The following is a 19,587-nucleotide window of genomic DNA, read 5'->3' as shown; positions in this document are numbered from 1 at the left end:
ATTAATAATAGCTTTTACGAAACAAATTAGAGGCAATCAACACGTGGCCCTTTTTAAGACAATATCAAATGTACTTATTGGAGATTTCAATACTTAAGAAACAAATTACAATCTGGAGGTGATTTTAAAAGGTGTCACATATAATGTTCCCCCCCCCCTTTTTTAAAGGCAATAATCAATAACATGAAAGTGATTTACAAGCACACCAGTTCGTTACGAACCCAAATAACACAAGGAGCACAACAAGCTAATTAATGCAATTGATTCCCAAGCAATTAAACCCTTCCTTTTTTTTTACATATATATAAAATAGGTTCAATAACCACCAAACGGGCAGTGACGCCAGGCTGCCGTGGGCAAAAGGTGACTTAACTTAAAATGCCAGAAGCAGCAGACCAGCCGTCCAAAACAACACCTAAACGCCGGGGCCCAGCCGTGAGTCACTTCCCCTTAGACGGCACGTCACAGCTTCGCCGCTCCCGCACACCCCAACTCGCAGAAACTGGAACACAAACAGACCGCAGAAAACACGGCAAACAACAAGCAAACATCAATTAATATAAGAGATCAATAAATAATAATATAAGTTTTAAAAGAACCAATAAGTGCTTTCAATAAAACGACTTAAATTTTGCAGCAGTATCAATGCTGCAAACATTTAAACTAAGACTTGAACACAAATGCAATGTTATAAAATAGTATCAGACTTTAAGGCCGACAATGTGTACAAAGATGAAATGGAAATAATTTGAAGATAATATTATTTTATTCAAATGCACAACATCACCACAAACTAGGTTTGGTGCACTTTGATTTCCTTGCATAAGTCTGCAATGTAACTCCCAATATGCAGAAAATTACAACTAGAGTGTGACCTAATATCTTCAATACCTTACAGTTACTACATCTTTTGGAGACGCTGATTTCCTTGAAGGGAGTCGTGACTGCTGGTTCAAAATGGATCAAATGGCTCTGATCACCATGGCACTCAACATCTGAGGTCATCAGTCCCCTAGAACTTAGAACTACTTAAACCTAACTAACCTAAGGACATCACACACATCCATGCCCGAGGCAGGATTCGAAGGCGACCGTAGCGGTCGCGCAGTTCCAGACTGAAACGCCTAGAACCGCTCGGCCACAACTGCTGGTCTCCATGCGATCACACACCTTGCCGGCTGCTCTTACTTCAACAACACATACATTACGGCAACCAACCAACCAACAAGTGACAGTCGCTACAACGCAAATGGTTCCAGGAAACGAAGGCACCAAAACCACTTACACTTCCGATGGAGAGCGTTGTTCGAAATGGCCTCGAGGAAATGGTCTGTCCGCGAAAACAGGCACCAATGCAATGCGACGAGCAGGGCCCGGAGCCGACGTCAGGCAGGTGCGCCACAAACTCGCGACTGTCCGGCAAGGTAGAAACAAAGAACGAACATCTAAATCAACAGCACAGTACGTGTAAACTTGTACTCATGTTGGTTGTAAATAAGCTGGAAAACAGTAATACTAGACAAAGCGGTAGACAAGTTTACTTCCACATCTCCTTAAGCTAGCTTCTCCGATTCCAAGTTCCCTACCTCAAATTATTCAGAGGAGGATTCTCGATGTCCTATTACATTTTTTCACACTCCTATGGAAACACCCTGTCTGTGTGTGTGTGCGCATAGAGTGGAGTGGAATGTAATGTTTGTGTTGTGTGATGATGATGGGGGAAAGGAGAGGGTGGAACCCGACGTCGGTACGCACCTTACTCCCACAAGGGGGCCGCCAAACTTAACGCGCCCATCCGACTGACGCATCACCATAGACAGTGTCGCGTGCACTTGCTTAGTGAGTCACTGCCAGAGGTTTGGTGCTGAAAACACGACACTCGCTCAAAGTCTGGCGATCGGGAACTTTACGCCGGCATCTGTAAGGGATTCCCAGCGAAGCATCTGCAGCGCTGTCGACACAACCTCTGCACCCTGTGGGAGGGCAGTGTTCTGCAGCAGAATGTTGCCGCCCGACGCCATTTTTGGTAGTCTGCACTTCGTGCCTCGCTTCAGTTACTGCAACGTGTCCATTGCCGCTATGCGTTAACTGAGAAGTACCATCAAGTCCAAACGCCCACGAAATTTTGGCGGCCGCCCGCCCGCATCTTGCCCAGGTCGTGTCGAGTACACTGCAGAGGTTTCGCTGAGAAGCCTTTACACATCCTCCAATCAGTCCCGATATCTCTCCATGCAGTTTCCATATTTTTGGAGCTCTCGAGAAAGAGATTCGTGGTCGTCGGTTTGCTTCGGACGAAGAGGTGCGCGCCTCGCTACAATCACGGCTCTGTGAGCAACGGTACACATTTTTCCATACCGGCATAGGCCGTCTTGTCTTATAGTGCGGTAAATGTATTAACAATTATTCCAATTTCTTTTAAAATGAAATGCAAACCACTTACTTTTTTCCGGATGTCTCGTTTTCATATGACTGCCCCTTAAATATTTTAAGGAAGCTACGTTACGGAACCCACAAATGTGATAGAGAAGAACCAAGTAGGTCACAACAATCGTGCCGATGTTGTAACTTGAAACAAAATTCTAGGATTAATATTAAGAAAATTGGAATTGTTTTCAATAATTATGATAGATTACAAAATTAATAGCAACTAATCATTTGGGGAAAACTGATGATATGACGCATCATGTGAAAACTTACAGCATCAGTTAACAATACAATAAGCTACTTTTCGAATCAGTCATGTATATCGTTAGTTACTCACTGAACAGCCAAAGAAAGTGGTACGCCCACCTAATACAATGTAGGGCTTCAGCGACCACGCAGAAGTGCCGCAACACGACGTGGCATGGACTCGATTGATGTCTGAAGTACTGCTGGAGAGAGATGACACCATCAATCCTGCAGGATTGTCCATAAATCCGTTAGAGTTCGAGGGGGTGGGGATCTCTTCTGAACAGCACGCCGCAAGGCATCCCAGATATGCTCTGTAACATTCATGTCACGGGAGTTTGGTGGGCAGCGGAAGTGTTTAAACTCAGAAGAGTGTTCCTGCACCCATTCTGTAGCAATTCTGGACGTTTAGAGTACTTCATTGGCCTGCTGTAATTGCCCAAGTCCGTCAGAATGCATAATGAGCATGAATGGATGCAGGTCAGAAGCAGGAAATTACGTACGTGTTAACTGTCAGAGTCGTATCCAGACGTATCGGGGTTCCCATATCACTCCTACTGAGCCCCCCGAGCCCCCCCCCCCCCCCCCCCCCCCGCTGCACCATTACAGCGCCTCCACCAGCTTGACATGCCGGGTACATGGTTGTCTCCGTACCCGCACACGTCCATCCACTCGATACAATTTGAAACGAGATTCGTCGCACTAGGCAACACATTTCCAGTCATCAACAGTCTAATGTCGGTGTTGACTGGCCCAGACGAGGCGGAAAGATTTGTGTCGTGCAGTCATCAAGGGTACACGAGTGGACCTTCCGCTCCGAAAGCCCATTTCATTGAACGCTTCGGACGCTGACACTTGTTGACGGCTCAGCATTGAAATCTGCAGCAATTTGCGGAAAGGTTGCGCTCCTGTCACGTTGAACGATTCTCTTCAGCCGTTGTTGGACCCGTTCTTGCAGGGTTTTTTTTCCGGCTGCAGCGATGTCCGAGATTTGATGTTTCGACGAATTCCTGATATTTACGTTACATTCGTGATATGGGAAAATCCCCATTCCATCGCTACCTCGGAGATGTTGGGTCCCGTCGCTCGTGCGCCGACTGTAACACAATGTTCAAACTCACCTAAATCTTAATAACTTGCCATTGCAGCAGCGGTAACCGATCTAACAACTACGCCAGGCACTTGTTGTTTTATATAGGCGTTAGCAACCGCAGCAACGTGTTCTGCCTGTTTACGTACACTATGTGATCAAAAGAATCCGGACACCTGGCTGAAAATGACTTACAAGTTCGTGGCGCCCTCCATCTGTAATGGTGGAATTCAATATGAACAGGCCCACCCTTAGCTTCCACTCTCGCAGGCACACCTTCAATCGTGCTGGAAGGTTTCTTGGGGAATGGCAGCCCATTCTTCACGGAGTGCTGCACTGAGGAGAGGTACCGATCTCGGTCGGTGAGGCCTGGCACGAAGTCGGCGTTCGAAAATATCCCAAAGGTGTTCTATAGGATTCAGGTCAGGACTCTGCGCAGGCCAGTCCATTTCAGGTATTTGTCGTATAACCACTCCGTCACAGTCCTTGAATTATGAACAGGCGCTCAATCGTATTGAAAGATGCAATCACCATCCCCGAATTGCTCTTCAGTGGGAAGCAAGAAGCTGCTTAAAACATCAGTGTAGGCCTGTGCTGTCATAGTACCACGCAAAACAACAAGAGGGGCAAGCCCCCTCCATGAAAAACACGACAACACCATAACACCACCTCCTCCGAATTTTACTGTTGGCACTACACACGCTGGCAGATGACGTTCACTGGGCATTCGCCATACCCACACCCTGCCGTCGTATCGCCACATAGTGTACCGTGATTCGTACTCCACACAACGTTTTTCCACTGTTCAATCGTTCAATGTTTACACTCCTTACACTAAGCGAGGTGTCGTTTGGCATTTACCGGCATGTGTGGCTTATGAGCAGCTGCTCGACCATGAAATCCACGTTTTCTCATCTCCCACCTAACTGTCATAGTACATGCAGTGGATCATGCTGTACTTTGGAATTCTAGTGTGATGGTCTGGGTAGGTGTCTGGCTATTACACATTACGACCCTCTCCAACTGTCGGCGGTCTCTGTCAGTCAACTGACGATGTCAGCCTGTACGCTTTTGTCCTGTACGTGTCCATTCACGTTTCTACTTCACTATCACATTGGAAACAGTGGACCTAGGGATGTTTAGGAGTATGGAAATCTCGCGTACAGACATATGACACAAGTGACACCCAGTCACCTGACCACGTTGAAAGTCCATGAGTTCCGCGGAGCGCCCCACTCTGCTCTCTCACGATGTCAACTGACTACTGAGGTCACTGATATGGCGTACCTGGCAGTAGGTGGCAGCACAATGCACCGAATTTGAAAAACGTATGTTTCTAGGGGTGTCCGGTTACTTTTGATCACATAGTGTATCTGTATTTGAATACGCATACCTGTACCAGTTTCTTTGGCATTTCGGTGTAGATGAGTTTATTAAAAGTTTTTATACAAATATGTCAGTATCGTAAATCCTCCACAGTATGAGTGCAAAATGAGTTTTGCTCACCCTTAGCTAATTTTTCAAGCGGATGTGTAGCCACAAGTTAGTGTTTAATTTTACATGTTTTGTCACGTCGCAAAACCGGATGCTTTGTTAACTTTGTTAATAACTTGTTTAATACTGTATCGTTAATTCAACGAGGGCTGCAAAATGACTGCAGTAATTTTCTCCGTTTTCTAGTATGTTATATGCATCTACAACGAGCTTTAATTTTGATTGGTGGTCGTTATTTAAGTGTCTGAGTTGGCTTCGGTAATGAGTGACTTCACAAAAGGTGTCTACCGGCGAGTGGTTGGGTGTACGCTGTGTACTGTCAGCGTCTTAGTGCCTGGCCGGTGTTGGCGAGTGTGCTGCTGTCTGGTCGCTGTGAACTTTTTGTTCAACTTCTAATAATTTTGTGAGATCTAGGTGCAGACTTTAGTTTTTCTCAGGACTTAGATTATTTGAACTAAGTTTTCGGTAATTGTCTTTTTATTTTTGGTTAGGGCATTTGAGGCAGCTGTCAACTGCAATTGATTTCTGCAGTTGGTGTTTACATTCGTGTGTATTCAGGAGAATGCATTTTGTTTTACGTCTCGACTGATGGTGGTGAAATGCGTTTTGAGTGTTTGAATGTTTGCTGTTGATTTTCGTGAAGTACTGTGCAGTTAAACGAACTTTTCTCGCTCGTGCTTTTGTATTCTATGTTCTACTCGCATTACATATATTGATTACTGTTTAATTCTTTTTAATTTGTTCATGAATTACATATAAGGCCACCATTCACGAATGTGTGAACATTATTTAAAAAACATTTGTTTGGTTTAAAATATAACCCTCTGGTATAATCACATCATTAATTCTATCGTATCACGAAATTCATATTCTTCGCTAACTTGTATTCGTATTAAAAAGGGCCTGAGGATTAGCTGTGTGTAAAGTATCTGGGATTTATAGCGGCTGCTGCACGACCGACACTTCTGATAAAAAAAACGAGTCAAGCCAGCAAATTAGTTCGTTCGTGGTCCACAGTGATTGCAGCCTCTAAAACAGTCGATGCGCTCGTAAAGACACTGGTGGTAGCGTGATAACTGCAGAGCACCGTCACGTCTGTAGGAAATGCGTTGTGCACCGTGCTCCCAGGTCACGTACGCCCACGTTATTAGTGGTGTCTGTGCCGTGTACGAGTTTCCGTGGTCGGACTCTCAAGTCCTGTAACCGTGAATCGACTGTTGTTCACTGTGCGTTCCATACCTGCGTTTACAGAGCCGCCACTAACGACGGGTGACCGCTTACTTGAGTCTCGATCGTGGCCACTTCGGCAGTTCATAAAGCTGTGTACGTCATAAAAGCTAGGCTATAGGCCTTCGTACTCCATACAAGGTGGAAATGAAGTACAATGACCTCGCAATGTGCGCTCGGAAACGTACAAGGGGCGTTCAACAAATAACAAAGCGGATTTATTTCTCGGTCAGTTTCTGTTGAAAAAAATGGGGAATTTGTAGTGGAACATCGTGGAATATTGCCGCTTGTACCCCTATAGTTTCATGAAGTTCCGATAGATGGTAACATAGCCTTCAAAATGCAATTTTTAACCAAACCATAGAAGATATTCATAGATTGTTGGAGAATGTTTACAGACACCTGGCAATGAACAAAAGCAGGGTGAGTCGTTGGGCGAAGCTTCAGTCATCATCGCAACAAGATCGCGCAGACCTGTCCGATATCCCGCTTGCCGGCCGGCCGTGGCTCTTGCAGTGTTGGAACGTACGGACACTCTCATTCGAGGTAATCGAGGGATTGCAATGAAACACCCCGCTACGCAACTGGGCGTCTCTGTTAGTAGGGATGACACACTCGTCCACCGGATGGGGTACTCAAAGGTGTGTACAAGCTGGGTTCCCCGCCGCCAAACAGAAGACCACAAAGAGCGAAGAAGGACCGTCTGTGCGGAATTGCTTGCACGTTTTTTGTCGAACATCGTCACAGGCAAAGAACATGGGTTCATGACTTCTAACGGAACACAAAACCACAATCAAATGGTTCAAATGGCTCTAAGCACTATGGGACTTAATATCTGAGGTTATAAGTCCCCTAGACTTAGAACTAGGTAAACCTAACTCTCCTAAGGACATCACACACATCCATGCCCGAGGCAGGATTCGAACCTGCGACCGTAGCAGCCGCGTGGTTCCGGACTGAAGCGCCTAGAACCGCTCGGCCACAGCGGCCGGCAACCACAATCCATGGAGTGGTGCCGCACCATCTCTCCTCCGAAGAACAAATTCAAAGCCGCCCCCTCGGCTGGTAAAGTAATGGCGACGGTCTTTTGAGACTATCAAAGCTTATTCTGATGTCGTCCTTCATGGTGCAACGATCAACTCTAAAGTGCATTGTGGTACGCTCATGACCTTGAAGAAACGATTTCCGTGTGTTCTTCGCCACAAAAACGCAAACGAACTTTTCCTTCTCCATGATAAGGCGAGGTCTCACACAAATCTGCACACCTTTGAGGAGCTCGCAGAACTTCATTGGACTGTTCTTCCTTATCTACCCTAGAATCCATGCCTCACACAATTCAACTTCCATCTGTGTAGCCCAATGAAGGATGCATTCCACGGTAAGCAGTGCAGGTCATTGATGCAGCACGACTCTGGTTCCGACGTCGACCAATAGAGTGGTACCATACAGGTATGAAGGCCCTCCCAGTGAAGTGGCGCAGGGTCGTCGCACTGGACGGAGGTTATGTTGAAAAAAAAATAAAGGTATTTGTAGGCAAAAGAGTGGGAAATAATATGGTGTATTGGAATACTGAATGTAACCAACCTAGTTTCAGGAAAAATTCGAGGGTGAGTCAAATGAAAAACCTTAAAATTTTTTTAAGTATTATTTATTGCGCAGAAGTGATACAAAGCTGTATGACTTTTCAATATAATCTCCCCCAAGTTCAATGCAAGTCCTGCCAGGGCTTACAAAGTGCATAAATTCCTTTAGAAAAAAATTCTTTTGGTAGTCCGCGCAACCACTCAGGCACCGCGTGGCGTACCTCTTCATCAGAACGGAACTTCTTTCCTTCCATTGCGTCTTTGAGTGGTCCAAACATATGGAAATCACTTGGGGCAAGGTCTGGTGAGTATGGTGGATGAGGAAGACACTCAAAGTGCAGGTCTGTGATGGTTGCAACTGTTGTACAGGCGGTGTGGGGCCTTGCATATTGCAAAAAGGACATCTCCTGACAGCAATCCACGTCGTTTTGATTTGATTGCAGGCCGCAGATGATTTTTTAGGAGATCTGTGTATAATGCACTGGTGACAGTGGTCCCTCTAGGCATGTAATGCTCCAAAATGACGCCTTTTTAGTCCCAAAATGGAGTCAGCATAACCTTCCCTGCTGATGGTTCTGTTCGAAATTTCTTTGGTTTCGATGATGAGGAATGGCGCCATTCCTTGCTCGCTCTCTTCGTTTCCGGTTGGCGAAAGTGAACCCAGGTTTCGCCCCCAGTAACGATTCTTGCGAGGAAGCCGTCACCTTCTCGTTCAAAGCGCCGAAGAAGTTCTTCACAAGCATGAACACGTCGTACTCTCATTTCAGGAGTCAGATGCCGTGGCACCCATCTTACAGACACTTTGTGAAACTGGAGCGTGTCACGCACATTGTGGTGTGCAGACCCATGACTAATCTGTAAACATGCTGCAATGTCATTCAGTGTCACTCGGTTTTCCTTCACTATGGCTTCAACTGCTGCAATGTTCTGTGGAGTCACAACTCGTTGTACCTGACCTGGATGGGGAGCATCTTCAAGTGAAGTCACACCATGTGCAAACTTCCTACCAGATTCGTAGACTTGCTGCTGTGACAAACATGCATCACCGTACTGAACCTTGATTCGTCGATGAACTTCGATAGGTTTCACACCTTCACTACGCAAAAACAGAATAACACAACGGTGTTCTTCCCTGGTGCAAGTCGCAAGTGGGGCGGCCATCTTTATACTCATACTGCTACGGTGTGTGTGCATCTGCACTATGCTGCCACCTACAGGCCATTCTGCACGGTGTTTGTAGCACGCTTACCAACTTACAAGATAACAGCGCGAAATTTCGATTTGTTATTACAAATTTAAGGTTTTCATTTGACTCACCCTCGTATATGTTGGATTACTTACTGAATGTCCCTCGTATATGATACCGTTATGTGCATTCTGGTGTATTGCCAACTGCTGCTGGTGCGGGAACTCGTGTTACGGATAACCCTGCGCATTGCGTAGTCCAGAGAGAGTGACAGTGTTGTCCTGCCATGCTGCAGGGTTCATGCTGTTCTCGTTCTGGGCGTGGAACGTGATCTGCGCGCCCGACGTCTTCTCGTGGAACTTCAGCTTCATGCTGCTGAACATGGGCCAGCTGGTCTACATCATCTACCAGATGCGGCCCGTCAAGTTCGACCCGGAGCTCGAGGAGGCCTACCATACGCTCTTCGAGCCGTTCAAGGTAACCAAAACATGCCAAATCACTCCTCCACGTTTAAGATAGTTCTACTTTATGTTATGTTATGTTATCTTAAACAGGGACCTAGAAACGACGGAGAGGCTCCGTCCTCGGGCCAGCTGCAGTGGTCCGCAATCCCACGACGACTACCGCAGTCCACTTCACCCCTCCACCGCCCCACACCGAACCCAGGGTTATCGTGCGGTTTGGCCCCGGTGGACCCCCAGGGAACGTCTCACACCAGACGAGTGTAACCCCTATGTTTGCGCCGGCCGAAGTGGCCGAGCGGTTAAAGGCGCTGCAGTTTGGAACCGCACGACCGCTACGGTCGCAGGTTCGAATCCTGCCTCGGGCATGGATGTGTGTGACGTCCTTAGGTTAGTCAGGTTTAAGTAGTTCTAAGTTCTAGGGGACTTATGACCACAGCAGTTGAGTCCCATAGTGCTCAGAGCCATTTGAACCAACCCTACGTTTGCGTGGTAGAGTAATGGTGATGCAAGCGTACGTGGAAAACTTGTTTGCGCAGTATTCGCCGACATTGTGTAGCTGAGGCGGAATAAGGTGAACCAGCCCGCACTCGCCGAGGCAGATGAAAAACCGCCTAAAAACCATCCATAGACTGGCCGGTTCATCGGACCTCGACACAAGTCCGCCCGGGAAGACTCGTGCCGGGGACCAGGCGCTCCTTCCCGCCTGGAAAGCCGTGCGTTAGACCACACGGCCAACCGTGCGGGCTAGTCCTACTTTAATTCAGCATGTAATCGTACGTATCTACACGTGCTAACTTGGATGACGAAAGAATCGTGTCGCGGTTGCGCAGTTCTCTGCAGCGGAGTAGTTGTACGCGGACATCTACTCGTACATTCCGAAATCCATCCAGCGGTGTGTGGTGGAGGGTACTCGTGCTATCACTCCTCCATCCCCCGACCCTTTCACGAATGGAACTCGGGTAGAACGATTGTATGTAAAGCTTCATATGAGCCCCGTATGTTGTGATTTTCTGGTCGTGCTCGTTTATTGTGACGGCTGAGGAAGTGACGTGTGTGGCTCTTCTCAAACGTACGTTCTCGGTATGTCGGCGGTCACCCTCCGAATAATGCATAATGGCTCTCTTGTAATGTCCGCCACTAGAGTCTGTTGCGCATTTCAGCGACACTCTCAAACATACCATGTGCTCTAGTGACCACACGCGCCGCTCATAGTTGGGCCTTCTCTACCGCTTTTGTCCGATAAAGGCTCCAGACAGTTGAGCAATACTCAACTCCCTAGACAAGAAGACGAATTAAATGTTCCAGAAATCGAATCTAGAATAACTGCCAACATGAATATGAGAATCCTCGGTGTACCTAAGCAGCTTAAATTACGTAATAAAGGCAAATCCTCCGGTCAATATTGTATACCAGTGAGGTTCCTTTCAGAGTATGCTGATACAATAGCCCATACTTCGCAATCATACGTTACCGCTCTCTCGTCGAATGATCCGTAACTAAAGCCTGCGAAGCTGCATAAGCCACAGCAACACCCTAAAAAGGAAAAGGTGTAATCCTCTGAATTACAGACCAATATCGCTAACCCCGATCTGCAGTAGGATTTTGGAACGTAAGCTGTGTTCAAACATTGTGAATTATCTCGAAGAAAGCGATTTATTGTCAAATAGCCAGCACGGATTCAGAAAATACCGTTCTTGTGAAACTCAACTAGTTCTTATTCACGAGTGCTATCGACATCGGATGTCACATGCTTTACCTACGTATTCGATGCTACAGTAACCTTTTGTATTCACAAATGTCTTTGAAAATTATGCACAGGCGTGCAAAACGGAAGGACGAAAGTAACTTTCGCATGATGTCTCGCTGCCAAGCAACACAGCTCGAACTTGGAACTAGGACAGCTACAGTATAGTATAGCATAGGAGGTATGTGAAAGAAATACGGTACGAGATGAACAGAAATGACACATTCATTCACAGACAATAATTACACTGAAGTCAGAAAATTTATGATGGTCCCTTGGATCGTAAGAGATGAGACTCTGGAACGTGCTCCCGTGCTGGTAAGAAGGCTGGCAATGAATTATATGGCAGGGCTCCCCATTCCTCTACCAGCGTGGCTCACAACTGACGGGTGGGCGTTGGCGTTGGCGCATGAGGACGTGGTGAAAGACGTGACTGCTGTGCATGTGCTGATTACGATGCAAAGCATGTCCAAAAGAAACAGGCAGTGCGACGGCTACAGCCGTTATGAAATAAATAAATTCGCAGCTGCGAATAAGGACGACCGTTAGCTGTAGACGACTGAAAATTTGTGCCGCACCGGGACTCGAATCAATGTCCAAAGGAATTTTGCATCGTAATCAGAATAACACAGGCGCTGCAGTATCGTATTTATCTGCCGATACCGAGCCTGCCACTTTCAAGTACAGCGTCTGACCTGTAGGAGAATATACGGGGGTCACTCCAAAAGAAATGCACACTATTTTTTTTTAAATCCATCTTTTATTCTACATGTTTGAAAGTTTTACAGTGTGCAGATACATACTTTAGGAACAATATTTTCATTTTTCCACATAATTTCCATCCCTCTCAACTGCCTTACGCCATCTTGGAACCAGCGCCTGTATACCCGCACGGTAAAATTCTGGACCAGCCTGTTGGAGCCACTGTTTGGCAGCGTGCACAAGGGAGTCATCATCTTCAAACCTTGTTCCACGAAGAGAGTCTTTCAGTTTCCCAAAGAGATGAGAGTCACATGGAGCCAGGTCAGGACTGTAAGGCGGGTGTTTCAGTTTTGTCCATCAGAGTTTTGTGATCGCTTCCATGATTTTTTGACTGACGTGTGGCCGTACATTGTCGTGCAACAGCAAAACATCCTCATTTTGCCGATGTGATCGATCACGACTCAGTCGAGCTTGAAGTTTCATCAGTGTCGTCACATATGGATCAGAATTTTTGGTGGTTCCACTTGGCACGATGTCCACAAGCAAGAGTCCTTCGGAATCGAAAAACACCGTAGCCATAACTTTTCCAGCAGGAGGTGTGGTTTTGAATTTTTTTTATTGGGAGATATTGCATGATGCCACTCCATTGATTGCCTCTTCGTCTCTGGTGAAAAATGACGGAGCCATGTTTCATCACTTGTCACAATTCTTCCAAGAAATTCATCTTCACCATTCTCGTACTGTTCCAAAAGTTCGCTGCATACTGTTTTTCTTGTTTCTTTGTGAGCCACTGTCAACATCCTGGGAACCCACCTGGCACGAACATTTTTTAACGCCAACACTTCCAGTATTCTGCAAACACTTCCTTCCCCTATCCCAACGTAGCGTGACAATTCGTTCACTGTGATGCGTCTGCCAGCAGTCACCAATTCGTTAACTCTCTGCACATTGTGTGGAGTGTGTGCAGTACGAGGCCTGCCGCTGCGAGGACAGTCCCCAATATTGCCGTGCCCGCTTTCATCACGTAACCTGCTTGCCCACCGACTAACTGTACTGCGATCGACAGCAGCATCTCCATACACCTTTTTCAACCTCTTGTGGATATTTCCCACTGTCTCGTTTTCACAGCACAGGAATTGTATGACAGTACGTTGCTTCTGACGAACGTCAAGTGTAGCAGCCATCTTGAAGACATGCTGTAACGGTGCCACTCACGGGAACAAGTTGAACTAAGTTTGAAAACAAGCGGGAAGGATGTATCTACACACTGTAAGACTTTCACACATGCAGAATGAAAACCGTATTTTTACAAAAATAGTGTGCATTTGTTTTGGAGTGACTCTCATACATAATGGATGTACGACTATAGGTCGTAAATGCGTGGTTGATGACATATGGAAGTTTGGGTGTGGCCGTGGCTATCCAGGTGGCTTGTTGACGTTTACCGTGAAGCCTGTGGTACGACGCCTATACGCTATGGGCAGGGTCAGCGAGAGATCCCGGCAGTGACTTACTTGATGGGACTCGGGTTTGGTATCGCGGTGGTGCACTGTTGTGTTTTGGGGTTTTCCTGCTGCGAGGGCATGTATAGGTTCTTGTTACTGGCCATTGAAATTCAGATGTGTCTATGGCGTGACGGAGGAAATGTGTGATGCTCGCCGCTGTTGCATGTGAAAACGCTTCGTCTGCCTTGTGTCTGAGCAGGAAATTAGCTGATACGACGGGGACGTCTTGCTCTCACGCGTTGTTGAATATATTTCGGAATTACTGAATGGTGAAGATATCCCACGTGTAAACCAAATGAACCTATTTGCGCCATACCAAGGTACTGTTTTATTCTGCTTAAATCTGTGTCAGTTATATGTGCATTTATATGCCCTTCTTTAGTTTCAGAAATTATAGAAGTGTGTAAACAGAGAGCTATGTGGAAAGGATGTAAAGTTGATACCCATCCAATAAGTGAATACACTCTCTGTATCACTAAAGGTGCCTTTCGATACCAGCACCTACCTTGGGTAATAAGTGTTATTCGGAGGTTGTCATGATACTGTAAGTAATTATTATACACAAAATTGGTTATTCTGATGATACTAAATTGGAGATGTAAGGTCGGTTGTGTGCCGCTGTAAATTGCTATTGTCTCCTCTGTGTGGCAGCCTAGCATTGTCAGTGGCTTCAATCATTATTGCTGTCATATTTCGAGTTTTGTATTCGCGGGTTTGCTTAAGCTGACACGGTTGAGTTGTAAGACCTATAAACAGGCGAGTCAAACTGAGTATTCTATGAGCTCAAGACGATATTCTATTACGTGGTATCTTAGTTTGTTATAGGTTAGAAGTATTTTACGTGTTATTAATATTCTGCTGTTTGCTTTGTCTAAAGAGGAGCTGCTTCTGTGAAGTAGTCATTTATATTTTATTAATGTGTTACGCGTTGTGCCTTTTCATGTTAATTGTTTTTTTAAGAAGCTACAAACGACTCCGTGTATGTTGCAGGTAGCTGAAACTGACGTGTTCACGAGGGTCGCGTCCTCACGGGGTTGATAGTGGGCCCTTTTACTACGGCACATCCGGCTATCCTCCTTCAGTACATTTTTCTCGCTTATATTGTTACTACGTTTGTCGAGTGGAATTAGGGCTTACTGTAATCACCTTATATGTTGAAGTTAAATATCTCCCTTGCCAGGGCGCGAACCTTCGTGGATATAGTCGTATTCTCATCTGTAAAGATTGATAGTGTTAATCATTTCTTCTCGTCACATGTATGATTATTTATCTTGTTATATTTAATGCAGTGAGCAATTTGCAGGGGGGGAGGGGTGGATTCCCCGTCCCCACCCCCTCAGCATCAGACCATCCCCTTCTCTGGTTTTAGTTTATGTATCCCAACTTGGGATGTTTATTTCCCACGCACTGGAGTAAAACTTTACATATAATTTAAATTTGTGGAGTCGAACACTGAAAGTTTTTAATACAGTCTTACTATTAATACTATTAATATGTTTGCCTATTAATTTTGAAAAAGTGTTGTGTAGTATTTAAGCATTTCAGAACATTTAGAACTAAATCATCATTCTCATATTGTCATTGTTACTTTCGTCTAAGGTGCGTCATCCGTTTACTTGCGAGCTTGCGAGGGAAGCACATAGTGTGGCAGTCACACCGCAGCAGTCGTACCGCTGAGCTGGGAGAGCTGGGGGCTGAAAGTCCCACCCCGGGCCCTGACACACGCTGGTGACCGGCCCGGCACCTCTGCGAACATTTACGGCTAGGCCACCTTTAGGCAACTGTATGGCGCGCGGACTAACGCGCCTGGGACGAAAGCACAAAGTAGTGCGAAGTGAGCAACGGTACCTACCAGACGGGATCGGACAGTCTGACCTCGCTAGCCGCGAACCACGTGGGTGGAGCTTAACACAGGCTCCCCAGCATCGCGTATTCCAAATTAATTGGTGCCGTTCGTTCGTTGCCTCGTGTCCGCCAAACACACGGCGATCTTCACACGTCCCCGCTTCAGTAGCTTCATTAGTGAGTTGAGTGCGTCCGGGCCTGTAAGAACTACGGAATTTCAGGATGTCATTCAAACAAAGCATAATTTCTGATTTCCTTAAGAGCAGTGCATTACCTGATACGTGTACAAACTCTGACAGTCAGGATACTAACAGTGGTACTAAAAGAGTTAAAAACGACAGCGAATGTAAGAAAGAAAACGGTAATGATGGTGCTAATACAGGGGAAGAGACTGAATCTCAGGTGACTGAAAACTGTGACACGTCTCAAGGTAGGAATGGGAGTAACAGTAGTCTTGAGATTATCGTAGGAAATTGTGTTACCTTATCACGTTTTCAAAACTGGCGAAAGGCTAAGCCGTGGCTGTCCGTAAATGACAAAAACTTAGTAATATGCACAGTGTGTTCACAAGTTCGTGTACTTAAGATGGAAAGCAGTGAACGTGTGCATATCGATAACGCGTTTTTAGCTGGTGTTTCTGCTAATAACGCCAAAAAACGAAATGATAATATCGGGGATCATGCAAAGTGCAAATCACACATGAAGTGCGTGCAAATCATGAGTATAAAAGAAAAGACCAGTTTAGAAAAATGCGTGGGTTAAAGTGAAAAGTTGTGGGGAAAGCAGCATCAAGAAAAGTAATCGCAACTGCTTCGTTGTTCAGACCTGCATATGTAATAGCTAAACAGAAATTATCATTCAAATCGTATCCTGCAGTAATCGAACTACAAAAGCTTAATGGCTTATCAGTCGGTAATATGATTCATTCTGACCATGCATGCCGAAATATCATTATGTTTGTAGGAGAAGAAATGAAAAAGTATCTTGCTCACTTCCTTGTACAATTGGGTACAAACTTTAGTATCATGATGGATGAAAGTACAACGTTTTCCAATAAAACTTGTTTAATAATATATTTACGTTTGTCCTTTCAGGGAGTTGCTTGCAATTATTTTTTTGACATTGTTGAATTAGAAAGGGGGACAGGAGAATGCATTTTCAGCACACTGTTAGCACCTCCTGAAAAGTATGGCATTACAAATGATGTACTAAAAAATCACCTTGTAGGTATCGCAACAGATGGTGCCTCAACAATGCTTGTACCTTACAAAGGCGTAGCCGCTCTACTGCTTATTCATTTACGTAAGGATTTGTATGAACCACAAAATGGAATTAGCTGTCCACGATGTTATGAATGATGTAGCAGATGTATACCATATTCAAGTTTTTTCAGATTCCTTATATTCTGTGTTTTCTCGAAGTCCCAAAAATCAGGGACTACTACAAGGTGGTTTAAAAACAAGAATTATCCTCGCAGCTATTAAAACTAGGCCGTATTTTTCGCGTACGTTCGGTTGCTTCCTCATTTAATATTGTTCGAGCTCTTCTTGAAAGTCACAGTTCTCTTGTCCATCTTTTTGAAAAACTGAGACATGATGGTTCCAGATCAACTCAGGAGAAATCTAAATTTCAAGGTTTACTGCAACATATCACAAAGTGGTTGCTTGTAATGGAGTTAGTTATGCGTCATGAGGCCCTAGAAGTTCTACAAGTATTATCACTCTTAATGCAGAACAGAAATTTTTCAGTCCTTAAAGCAAAACAGGAAATTGACGTGGCTATAAGAACTCTTGAAACACTGAAAACAAATGACTCGCCACGAATTAGGATGATAGTACAAGAGTTGGAGGAAAAGCGCACATTCAAAGGGGTATTAATTAAAGAACCATCTTGTGATGAATATAACAAATGGTTCAAATGGCTCTGAGCACTATGGGAGTTAACTTCTAAGGGCATCAGTCCCCTAGAACTTAGAACTACTTAAACCTAACTAACCTAAGAGCATCACACACATCCATGCCCGAGGCAGGATTCGAACCTGCGACCGTAGCGGCCGCGCGGTTCCAGACTGTAGCGGATGAATATAACAGATTTCAGACATTTCAGAAGAATTTTTTTTTCAGTCTTTGGTATACAATATAAAAAACCACTTTGAGGACCTCGATTTCTTTTCGGATGTAGCCGTATTAAATTCAAATACATGGCCTTCAGATGATTATGAACGTGTGTTTTATGGTGACATGTCAATTTCTCGCTTGTGTAATAAGGTGGATTTTAAATTACGCGAAAGCACGTGTGCGTCACTAGTTAAAGATTTTCGAATCTGTAAAGAAAATCCTCAACACATGCTCAATTCTGTGAAGGAACTTGTGAAAGTAGTCGAAGTTATACCTATATCTACGGCTGAAAGTGAACGCGGATTTAGTGCCAAGAATTTAACACTGACTGATCACAGAAATCACTTACAAATTCCGACGCTTTCAAATCTACTTTTCATTTCAATAAATGGACCTCCACTGCATTGCTTCGATGCAGAAAAATTTGCGGCAAGGTGGATCAAGTCTCAGCACCATAGCGCCCTTGACAAACCAATAGGCAAACCCTCGAATTTTCAGGAGCAGTCTCATTCATCTCGTCTCTTCAACTAAACTCTAAGTTAAAATTGACAATTATATACTGTAGTACTAGCTGAACCGGCCACACTTTGCTGTGGCTTTGTCATACTACGACGATTTAACAAATTAACATTCACTTATAATTTCTGGGTGTTAAAATTAAGCACAAAACAACACAAAAATTTTAATTTTACATTTTATTCATCTCATATTTTAGTATATTTGAGTATCGTATATTACATGAATCATTTACAAAGTTGTTAATTAACAACAAATGAAGATTTATTAATTTTACAAATGAGGTAAATAAACTCGGCATTGCCCGGATGTCGCTACCTTCCCCTTATGTCCATCTCCTTCTTTTCCCACTCCCCATCTTCTCCTGCCTTTCTCTCTGTCCATCTGCTTCTCTCCTCTATCACCTCCTATCCCCTCCATGACTCTCCCCTTCGCTAAGGTCAATTTCTCTCCCCCTCTGTCTCCTCCTCCCCTATCTTTCTGTCCCTGTGATATCCAACATTTACATATTGAACGCAGTAATTTGCGTCTACAGTTGCCGTAAGGACAATGATGAATATTTTTTTTTTTTTTTTTTGTAGTTGATGTATTCACTTCCAGCATTCGGATGACAAATAATTTGCACATGTTTGCCCTATATGGCTCCTACGCACTGGGGGAAATCCCACTTCACTTCGAAATTTCTGCCATCTGAAGGGATCTGAAAAGTAAAACATACTCATTAGTTTCCCTATTTTTTCAGACTGATGACACAGAGGATACAATATCAAATGATGACGGCGATGTAGCTCCTGAAGAACATGTACCTCCCACATATGTCAAGTACATATTTTCAAATGTTCTTTTTAAAGCGGCCTGGGGGGAGTATGAACAGCAATTCCGAGCATCGAAACATTGGTTGCAAAACCTAGCTGTGTCTTGTCCTTTGGTTTTCATTTTCGTTGTTAGCTGCATGTGCAAGTACCAAGTAGGCCGCCGCTGCGATCACTTTATCATCCATTACACTGCAAGACCGACACACGTGTGACACAAATTCTGTTGCTTTGGTATAAATTAACATGCCGCATGCAACATACGCCGTAAGGTGTTGCCTGTTGTAGCACGCTACAAGACGACGCACGCCACATTTCCGTAGCATGCCACAATGTTGCAGGACGTCGCCCCAGCGTAAACGAGGCTTTAGAGCCAGGTCTGTATCGTATGGTGGATGAGATGTGTTCCGTACGAAACTAAAACCTGCAATCAGATCCAAACGTCGTGGGAAACTGTGAAGAGGTGTCATCCTGCAGCAAGATAACGCTCGCTCACATTCTGCCAAACGGACAGCCGACGCAATGAAGGAGATGAGATTCGAGGTTCTGGAACATACAGTCCAGACCTGGCTCCAAGCGATTTTCACATGTTTGGATCCTTACCAGAAGCACTACAAGAAAGAAGATTTGAA

General features: G+C 44.9%; 1 protein-coding gene across 1 annotated transcript in view; it reads left to right on the top strand.

The window, feature by feature from the left end:
* Positions 1-19,587, top strand: part of LOC126418747 (popeye domain-containing protein 3-like) — a 291,229-nt gene that overhangs the window by 180,138 nt on the left and 91,504 nt on the right. The window contains exon 4 of the mRNA XM_050085673.1: positions 9,546-9,727. Within this exon, the coding sequence (XP_049941630.1) occupies positions 9,546-9,727 (182 nt within the window). The remainder of the gene's footprint in view (positions 1-9,545; positions 9,728-19,587) is intronic.

The sequence above is a fragment of the Schistocerca serialis genome, chromosome 9, assembly GCF_023864345.2.
Source record: "Schistocerca serialis cubense isolate TAMUIC-IGC-003099 chromosome 9, iqSchSeri2.2, whole genome shotgun sequence".
NCBI lineage: Eukaryota > Metazoa > Arthropoda > Insecta > Orthoptera > Acrididae > Schistocerca > Schistocerca serialis.
This window is presented reverse-complemented; position numbering and strand designations above follow the sequence as displayed.